Here is a 10,983-nt window from a genome sequence, read left to right as displayed (position 1 = left end):
TTACATATAGGCCTACTTGATACATGATAGATACCGTGATATTCAAACATTCTGACGTAGAATGAAAATGTGTCTGGCTTCTGAATTAATTTATGTCCAATCTATCTTTGTTGTGAAACCAAGATAGTTTCAGAGAGGGAAAAAAAACACTTGCATTATTTCTTTTCAGTGTCAGCTAGATATATCGTTGTTAATGTAAATCTTTAACAAATATAATACAATAAGTATTACATGTATTTATATTATTCCTAATGGAAAGTATGTTTATCTAGAAAGTATATGTTTATCAAATTTACACGTATGTTAAAATAGCTCTATATTTGGCTGGGAAACTAGGACAGGAAAATAAAATACTGTAACAGTAAAAATCTAACTTGTATTAAGCAATAAGTGAACACAAATAAGTGCAAATGCTCACACATAAAGTTTCTTTTTAAAATCTGGTGTGGTAAATTTGAAAGAACAAACATTCCGTGATGCGCACAGTTTTCATTGATCAAAGTATTTTAAAATACTGTTAAGCTTCCGAGTAAGGCAAGTCACGTTTTACAAATGTGTATTTATCACAAGTTTCTTCAAAAGCAAGATTTACATTGAAGAAAGTATTCTTTATTAGAACACATTTCAAAGGGAATAAACAGTTATGAGAAGCTTTGAAAGCCTATGCAGTAAAAATTATGGTCATTCTGAAAAACGCAACATGATTTTTTTGTTGTTGTTTTAATTGTAAAATTTAAATAATTGAATTTTTACCTTCTTGAAACAAACAAAAGAAGGTTTATGTATAAATAGGAACAAAGTTGCAGTTATAAGTGGTTTCCTGTGAAAAAAAATTAAAGCACTACCACGGTAATAGGTTTACCTTGCTAACATGTTACTTCACTATATCTAATGAATTGTAATAACATATTGATTTGTTGAATATATAGTCGGTACGGTTTACTATAGTGCATTTACAGCGTGAATGTATGGGCGGCGTAAGTCAAATGATACTGCTCTCTATATTTCAATATTTATTTCTTCTTAATTCTGCAACATCATCTCAGTAAAAGGGACTTGATTTACTGCGCCAATCAAGTCTAATTTCTCTAGAATGTTTCCATTCAATATATTCAGTGATATATAAGTGGGTCGTTTATTTGTTGCTAATACATCCTATACTTCATAAACTGTTCACATAGTGAATTTATTAGCTCCACTTTGTTTCACTTTAACAATGTCAGCATAGAAACTGTAACTAATGTATACAACCGAGCTTTTGTAAGATGATCACAGCGACAGATAAATGAATTAATCAAACTGTCTTACTTATGTGATACTTTAATAAGGTTTCTATACAAAGATCTACAAGTTCCAGATATGTGGAGAATGACGAATTTGGACTGAGAAAAACAGTATGCTAAATGGAGCAAAACAACAATATCCTACTCAAACAAAAAAAGATTGGAATGAATCGGTGTAATAAATGGTGAACAAATCGGGTGATTTGTTCACGATTTGATCACGATGCAAATGGTATGCAAATGAGCTAATGAATCGATAATAAATCGTAAAAAATCGGGTTAATAAATCGGTAACAAATCAGGTCTTTGTTTTGCTAAATAATGAATCTGTAACAAATCGGGTGTGCTGAAGTTGAAATGAAAGGAATTCGGAAATCAGTGGTACATGTACTAATAAATCGGTAATAAATCGTGCTAATGAATCGGTAATGAATCGTACTAATGAATCAGCATTATTTTAAGGGACGAAAGCTCGAAAAGTTTAATGATTTGTAATTCTCTAGAAAGGGTAAAAGCATGCATTTACTATAAAAATGGCAGAATAAATGATCTAGTAAGTAAGGAACAATATGAAATATATAGATTCTATTTATATGATAGCATTTGCAAAATTCAAGAGTAGGATACAAATTAGAACATATGCATCAGATCTTGTTTATAAAACGTTATTTCTTCAGATATAGTGTAAAGAGTTAATGTATATACTTAAACATGTCCTTTTTACAACTATATTAGATAATCAAACATTTGTACTTACTACATAATGGTCAAAATTCTAGTCTTTTAGAGGATGTTGTGTCTCTGTGTATTTCAGTTATATCCCGCCAAAATACATTAAAGATGCCTGACAATACTCATGTTTCTCTCCCAAAAAGTTACAGCTTTACTTTTTAATGAATTGGTAATAAATGGTACTGCACAAAATATCTGTTTCTAATGACTGGTAAACAAATTAATTGTAGGCAATGAATGGGGCGGGACTTTCTCTGCAAAAGCTGATTTGCTTCCGATTCATTTAATGAATCATAATAAATCGGCAAATTCCGATTTGTTCACCATTTATTCACGATTTTGATACAATTTGTTACTGGATTTTTTTGTTTGGGTATGGACTCTCCATGACAACTGACATACGAGTCTCTAAAACAACAGGGGCCGAGGATCCTTTTTAAACATAGAACGAAACCAAGCAACATAATAGCAGATTCGGTCTGACTGGATCTGTTCGTGAGGGATGATGCAGACTCGGTCTGACTGGATCTGTTCGTGAGGGATGATGCAGACTCGGTCTGACTGGATCTGTCCGTGAGGGATGATGCACACTCGGTGTGACTGGATCTGTTCGCGCAACAACCCTCATGCTCCTAGCAACGGCTTAAGTTGTAATTCTGTTGTAGAAACAGATGATTATTCTCCATGATATCAAAGGATCTGGAAATACACAGAACAGAACAGATTTTTTTTTGTTTCAGTAACTTATACAGATACAGTATCTCGTTACATACATACAATTAAAAATACAGTAGTCACATGGCAAAAACATATAGCATATTGTTATCATATTTTGTGTGTGGAGAATAGACGATTACACCTTGATTTTGTTATATCATACATGCACGGTATGCTACATACGTTGTACATATTATACAGGTTATTCAGTACCAAATAACCTGATAAACTTTGTAACAACGCAGAGTCCATGTCAAAACAAGATAGCTGCGTTGCACCTCAAAATGGTAGCAACGCATTTTGGCAGTCACTACCAAAATGCGTTACACTCGCCGCAATTTGGTAGTTTACAAAAATGTATTACCAAAATACGTTGGATATGTACACATCCAACGCAAAACGGTATTATTAATAATCTCATGATTTACAAAAAGAATATTTTGTGACGAATGGACAGTATTAATTCAAGGAATGTCATGATGGAACTATAAGTCGCTCATCCGACCTTGACCTTTTGACCTTGAAAATATAACTGCCCAGATTCAGTCAAGCAGGACCATTGGAACACATGTGGGAGAGGTCAATGCAACTCTAACTTTGATATACATCGAGAGATATTGAAGGAACTTGGCACAACTGTTCACCATAATTCACTTAGTGAAACAGGCTTGTCAATTGTCACAGAATCAAAACAAGAGTGCGAAACTGTCACAAAATACGCCCGTAATGCAGGAAGAATCACAAATACATAGTAAGACTATCCAAAAGCTAAAGGAGGAGGTAATTTTTGCTGCTGTTCATCAAACTTGCGCGAGATATTATGCCCATAAATATTATTACCAAGTCTGGTGAACACTGGACAAAAAACCTGCTCAAGTAAACAAGCGGAAACTGTCAACATTAGCAGTTTTGAGTTATTCGAGGGGCATAACTCCAGAGCTACTAAGATGATCTGACTGGTTATAGACCTTGGCCGAGATATAATGCATATCAGCATACTGACCAAGTTTGGTGGATATTGGATAAGAACTGCTCAAGTTAAAGAGCGGACGCCGTCAATACTTGCAATTTTGAGCAATTAAAGGGGCGTAACACCAAAACTACTGGGACGATCCGGCTGATTATCGAACTTGCCCGAGATGTTAACATTCTTAACAAGTTTGGTGAACATTGGATAAAAACTGCTCAAGTTAGATATCGAACAACTTTTGGAGCCGCCCGCCCCCGCAGGTGTTCTCATAATACAACGTATACAAATGAAGAAAAAAAGCCAAAATCCGCGAAAAATATTCAGAGAAAATCATTCGCATTTATATATGTAGATAAATAATAAGATACATGACATTGTATACCTTATTGCGGAGGAAACTTCGTTTTAGAGTAAATGATATATTTCATACCCATCTAACACACACAGAACCTACCGTTTCCATGCGTTGTCCGGGGAGGACCCCAGAACACCACTCACATGTAGCATGTATACACCGACTTAAAAATCTAAATCTAACGACGGAGAATTTAGTTTTTCGAAAATTATTCGAGTAAGCCCACGACCACATTTTACCATTCTTTTACGTTGTGTTTCTGTGGTAGACTCTCGAAACCCCTCACCTTTAAAGAGAAAAGAAATTGCCGGAAATATTTATCTAAGACCCATAAAACACGCACAAAATTTACTATTTATATTTATGTGGGATGTTTTAAAAATATCTAATGGAGGACCCACGTACCATACTCACAGTTAAACTTCATTTTACAGAATTCAACATTTTCGTGCTTTAAAAAATCTCGGTGGATTATCCCTCCCACAACAATATCACATTAAAACAACAAAACAATACAGTGTTATTGCATAGGAAGCGTCGTTTGAGACCCTTTTTCAAACGTTCAGGAATCTACATTTATGTTGTTTTTATAAAAACTATATATCTCGGGAGGGGAACTCCAAACCCCCTCTCCTAACCATTTTTATAGAAGACATTCCCTTCTTTTATCCCTTTCTTTTGTGCGTAATGTAAAAATGAGCACAGACCCTGGTGTAGAAAAAATTACCAAAATACGTTCCATTCCATGATCCTTAACACATCATTTGTACCCTTAAAACGCATTTTGTCGCTACCATAACTCGGCAGTGATTACCAAAATGCATTGCTACCATTTTGAGGTGTAACACAGCTACTTGTAAAAGACATATGCCACCCACCCCACTGAGCTACTGACCAAAAGAAAACAATAGTAGTTATCCACTGACCACATGCAAACTTTTTTTTAGAAATTTGACGGTCGTAAGCTTGCACGTGCTCCAGACATTGATCGGAAACCCTTTTTTCCGTTTCTAAGACAATGTTAATGGGGAACTGCACTTTGAAAAAATTAACAACCCATATATAATTTTAATAACCTGTTCAAGTTGAAGTTATTTCCTGTATGAATTTGTATCCTTTTTTTTTCTTGGTTATAAATAATACATTTTACTTGTGACGTCGCAAACATGACCTTGTACGTTAGTGTTTCCTGAAGCTTCCCTTGAAAAAGGGCACTTTTAACGCGCGGTTTGGCATTGAAAAGGCATTCGTCCAATTAGGCTTGTCGGCGTCATTTTACGTACTATTTTCACATTGCATTTGAGAATTTTTCATATCTCGAGGTAGATATTTTGTATGATTCTTTAGATAATGCCTACCATGTTGTGCACGCGCTTTCCTTTCTTTTGTTCAAAGATAACACTGATGATTCATACTTTCAAACATTCTTATTCTGTTACCTTCATGAAGTGTTGGCTTGCATTTTCAGAGACAGATATCAGCTGATAAGTAATAAGCAACAAGTTTTATTAAACAACTATCAATGCGCAACTTTATTCTGTCAATCATCACATATCATTTCACCATTGTTCACATTTCTGTGTGAAAGTACTGAACTAATTCAAGTCTGTTGCAAAATGCCGGATAAGGATTCGTTCAGTATTTCGCTATCTCGTGCAATATTGTTTTGATTCAAGAAATGGACATGCACACACGTACATAAAGTAACTCTAGAAAACGGCTAAAGTAAAACAAGAGCTGTCTGTTGACAGCGCGCTCGACTATTCGAAGAATTGATGTAAATATTTGGTCAAAAAAGTAAGTAATTTCTATGTCAAAAAGGCCATAACCGAGGCAAAATTCCTTGTCCTAGTTGTGTAGTCTTGCCTACATACGGAGATTACGATGGTAAGCAAGTGGTCAAAGTTTCAAAGCCATACAGTTCAGACAAAATATGGACTGGTACGAAAAACTTAACTGATTTCCAAGTCCAAAAAGGGCCAATATCTTTGCCACAGTTAATATCCTTGACTACAGATGGAGATTTTGATGATGAAGAAGTGTTCATCCAGATATCAATAGTTTTGACAATGAAAATTGAATCAAATTTCCAAATAAAAAAGGGCCATAATTCAGCAAAATACTGGAGAGAGTTATGTACACTTGCCTACAGAGATAGACTGTAATGATAAACAGGCGATAAAAGTGTCAAAGCCGTATGTCAAACATTTTAAACAAATATGAACTGGTACGAAAAACTTAACCAAGATTTGCGAGTTAAAAGAGCCATTTCAGACAAAATTCTTGATGGAGTTAAGTACTCTTGCCTAAAACTGGACATGGTGACGATACACACGTGCTGTAAGTTTCAAAGCTATGTGTCTAAAAGGTTTTGTCAAAAAATGGACTGGTACGAAACACTTAACCAACGTGTGACGCCGACGCCGTAGTGAGTATGGCAGCTCTCCTTAGTCTTCGAACAGTCGAGCCAAAAATGACACAAAGGAGTCTGCTAAACACTTTCCGGACTAAAAGCCCACACCTGGTCTTACAAATACATTTTGAACGTGTGTGACGAATATTTTGTAAAAACTGCAATAATGATACGTCAGACGCTTTTTGATAAGAACCTACAGGGTGTCTCAAAATATATTTTCACTTACCAAATGTTAATAACTTTGTCAAAAATGTGTCAATATTGACAAAACTGGTGTCAAATGAAAGGTAATGGATGTAAGTTTTTCTTCATTATCAGAATGGTGTCATGCGACGTCACAGTAACGTCTTATGACGTCATCAATGACGTCATTCATATTCAGGCTTCCAAGATGGCTGACAGTACCAGAGTCAAACATTGCATTAACAATTGAAACAAGAAAAATGTTACAGAACCTAGAGAACAACAAAAACAAGATTCAAATACACTGGAAGCCAGGACATAAAAATATAGAGGGAAATGAAATTGCAGACAACCTAGCAAAGGAGGCGGCAAGTGAAATGATAGGTAAACAAGTGGATGAAAACTCTAGGAAAGTAAACAAGAAAGAATTAACGAAAGATTTAAGGTTAAATGCAATACAAAAATGGCAAAGAAGATATGAAAATACTGAAGGAAATGGAAGATTTATGGAGATTTTTCCAACAGTTCAGTCCAGAAAACCGTATCAATCAGAAAGAAGGATGGAATGTACTCTAAATCAGATTATAACAGGTCACTCTCATCTGAACAGTCATATGTCAAAAACTTTACATGATGTGCAGGAGATATGCCCAAACTGTGACAAAGTAGAAACTACTAGGGATGTGCCTAAGTATAATTTAATTAATTATAATTAATTACAAATTTTGATCTAATTGAAAATAATGAATAATTAAGCACAAACTAAATTAAAGTAATTGAAATTAATTAATTTCTGACTTAGATTTAGGTTGTAATTGTCAATTAAATCTAATTACTTTCAATTACTTTTGACTTTTTACTGATCAAATTTTCTCAGTGACAGTAAACAGCTGACAGGTATTGTTGTATCAACAATCAGGTGTTAGAGGTGTCAATCCCTATTCAGTTCTGTTAAGTGTGATCACTGGGTGAACATTTTAGTCACTAAACCTAATAATTAGGAATGTACAGAAAAACTGATATTGAAACTTGGCACTCATGTTCTTAAAGTGCAATAAACCTTTGTGAGTTGCAGGATTGTGTCTCATATGAATGTCAATGTGTACATTTGCTGATACGAACTGAATGACTGAATTTCAATATGTTTTCTTGCTGACATTTGCTGATATTAACATGCATGTATTAAGTAAATGATTTGATTTGCTTCTTTTATGCACATTTTGTCAATAAATCTTTGAATTGTAAATAATTATGTTGAATAAAAAAAATTGTTTTGCAAATGACTGAATTGTTATAAAATAAAATAAAATAATTAATTATAATTAATTAATTTTGGCAAAATAATTGTAATTAATTAATTACTTTTGGCAAAATGGCTTGTAATTTAATTTAATTTAAATAGCAATTTTCTCAATGTAATTGGAATTAATTATTTTTAAAAATAATTAGGCACATCGCTGCTAGGCATTTCATTTTTGAATGCCCAGCTTACTCATTACAAAGAAATAAACTAGAGAGAGAGAGGTTGAAGAGGCTTCAAACAGACACAGTGAACCAGTTGCTGACATTAATCTAAAAGTTCTGATAGGCAATTTAGAGGGGAGGAGGGAGTTTGGGGCAGAAATTTGGAAGCTTTTTCAGCAATTTATTTAAGACACAGGAAGATTCAAGTAAATATAAAGCGACCAACTTCACAAAGTGACTAATAAATATTAAGCTTACTCAGAGAAAAAATTCCACAAAAAGAAAATAATATACACAGAGTCTATTGTCAGCTGTAAATTGACATTAAGGGAAAACAACAACAACAACAGTACTGAAATTGTTAGGCTTTACTACGAAAATGACAAATTCCTATCTATTGTACAAATAAAGTTGATTAAAATGCATTCTTCAATAAAGGCACCTTCCAATAAACAAATCATTCAAGTGGTTCAAAAATTTGAGCAACATGGAACAGTTTTAGATCGCAGGAAAGATAATACCGGGAGACCGAGAAGTGCCCGTCCGGAGAACTGATTCAAGCAGTGTCTGAAGTTGTAGGAGAAACTCCCAGAACATATGTAAGAAATGTACTGAGTGACATTATTAATAGATATACGAGTAAATCTACAGTGCATAGAATTTTAAAATATGACTTGAAGCAAACAGCTTATAAAATGTCAATGACGCAACACTTAAGAGACGATGACACTTCAGCAAGGATTGAATTTGCAGAGTGGATGGGGTCATATGAAGAATTAACAGGCAAAATTTGGTTTAGCGACGAATCACATTTTCATTTTGATGGCTATGTCAATAAGCAAAACATCAGGTGCTAGGGATCCACCAAACCTGACTTTCAGTTAGAGAAAACATTTGGCACCCGCGTGATTTCTTTGAAAACCGACAAAAGTTTGGCCTCCGTATTCTCCAGATCTCAGCCCCCTGGACTTCTATCTATGGGGATACTTGAAAAACAATGTTTATTACCCCAAACCAACATCCATTAGAGAGTTAAAAGCCGCAATTCTTGAGAGATAAGAAAAAATTCAAGAGACAAATGTGCAAACGTCATACGCAACTCTAAAGAGCGGATTGAGCTGGTCCGGCAAAAATAATGGCGGTCACTTAGAACTTGTTCTATAGAAACTGTAAGTAAATAGTCAAGATAATTGTTTGATGTACAAAAACTTGTGTATATACTCTTTCAAATGAGATATTATTTGACATAATTTGCTATGTTTTACTTCTGTAAAAAGTTTAGCGCTTTTTTAAATGGACATATATTCTGGGACACCCTGTATATAGACTCTCGAGTCGTATGCTAGTATTCTGCTCAAGAAAAATGTCAATGTGTATATACATTTGCATTTTATATTACAGAATTTATTGCATGTTCCTTCATTAAGCGACGTTGCCGACCTTCTCCGTCATTTATAGATGAATGTTTTGCTCATGGTTACGACAATGTCTGTTTCAGCATGTAATTCACCTTTGCCTATCATTTGTTCATTCGATATCAACCGAGAATAGGGGACGACATTCTACCCGTTTGAACGCCCTCTTCTAACACCATCGATATATTCTAATCTAACGACAAGTATCAGTTTTATTTCGATACATCTCATTTGCGTCAACTGTTTTATACATTACTCAAGTCCTTGTTCAAGCGGCATGCCTCCAGATCATTCGACAACAAAAAAATAATTTTTTTAGATATCTTGAAATAAATGCTATATTTTTAAGAAGGCTTTAAAACTTAATTACTAACAAATTTTATGTTACGGAAACACATGAGAATTTGCTGTTTTTACTACTTTTTACGATGAAAATCGAAAAGCGTTTGTCACGCTTTTACTCCAGGTAAACTGTCTCGATTATAAATATCTATATTTTGAAGTCATTATCCACTACTTCAGCTATAGCGCTATTGGCGACGACGGGAAAACGTCTTTATTGCCGCAGCGTCCGGGGTTCGATTTTTTTTGGAACTTTTAAAATATTTTAGAAACAAAAATTCATATTCTTATGTTCATAATATGACCAAACTTCAATTTGAAAGAAAGATTATTTTTAGCCAAATCTGGAGGCATGCTGCTTTAAAGAAGTAATAACATTGCATCCATTGATCTTGTTGAATATTTCGACATTTTCTTAACGTGTTGGTCAAATTGTAACTTGTAATATTTTTTTAAGATACTGGCAAAATAGCAAATAGCAGGCTAGCTCCTTTGTTCAGTATAAATCTAAACCGGAACCTCAGAATTTACTGTACTTGTTATGTCCATACAAATTTTAATGCTGTTGAATAAGATTGCTCGATTACATGTATTTTGTAACTATGTAATGTAGTACATCTTCTACAGACAAAACCACTCTGAACCGAAAAACAGGACTTTTACTGTCGTTCAAAGGCTGTTCTGTGTAGAGGGATTCCAGTGTCAATCCTTGTCGTTTTCACTATAATTCAAACAACTGTTTTTCATTAAAAAGTGCATGGTACTGTTATGTGGATGAGCCAGGCCGAGCCAGGCCCAGGTGCTCTCATTCAAATTCAGTGTTTTGAAGATCAAAGGCCCTTATAATTCTTTCAAATTTTCAAGACTGTTTTGTAGCCAAAAGGCACTTGTATTGTCAAGTTGACGAGCCATTTCTCCAAGTGCTAACTCGAACTGACACGGTTGTTTTGTTGCCAAAATTACCTGGTATTGTCATGTGGATGAGCCAGGAATTGTGTTTTCATTCAAATTCATAGTTTTTTAGGTAAAGTAGACCTAGTTCCTTTCATTATAATCCACATAGCTGTTTTAAGTGCTTGGCTTTGTCATGTGGACGAGTCGGACCT

General features: G+C 34.5%; 1 protein-coding gene across 1 annotated transcript; it reads left to right on the top strand.

Moving 5' to 3' along the window:
• Positions 1 to 6,835: 6,835 nt before the first annotated feature.
• LOC123560084 (uncharacterized) lies at positions 6,836 to 7,372 on the top strand. The gene has a single exon (XM_045352345.2). The coding sequence runs from the start codon at positions 6,836 to 6,838 to the stop codon at positions 7,370 to 7,372; it is 537 nt and encodes a 178-aa protein (XP_045208280.2).
• The last annotated feature ends 3,611 nt before the right edge of the window (positions 7,373 to 10,983 follow it).

This window comes from Mercenaria mercenaria, chromosome 10, assembly GCF_021730395.1.
Source record: "Mercenaria mercenaria strain notata chromosome 10, MADL_Memer_1, whole genome shotgun sequence".
In the NCBI taxonomy this organism is placed as follows: domain Eukaryota; kingdom Metazoa; phylum Mollusca; class Bivalvia; order Venerida; family Veneridae; genus Mercenaria; species Mercenaria mercenaria.
Note: the sequence above shows the minus strand (reverse complement) of the source record. Positions and strands in the feature narration are given on the sequence as shown.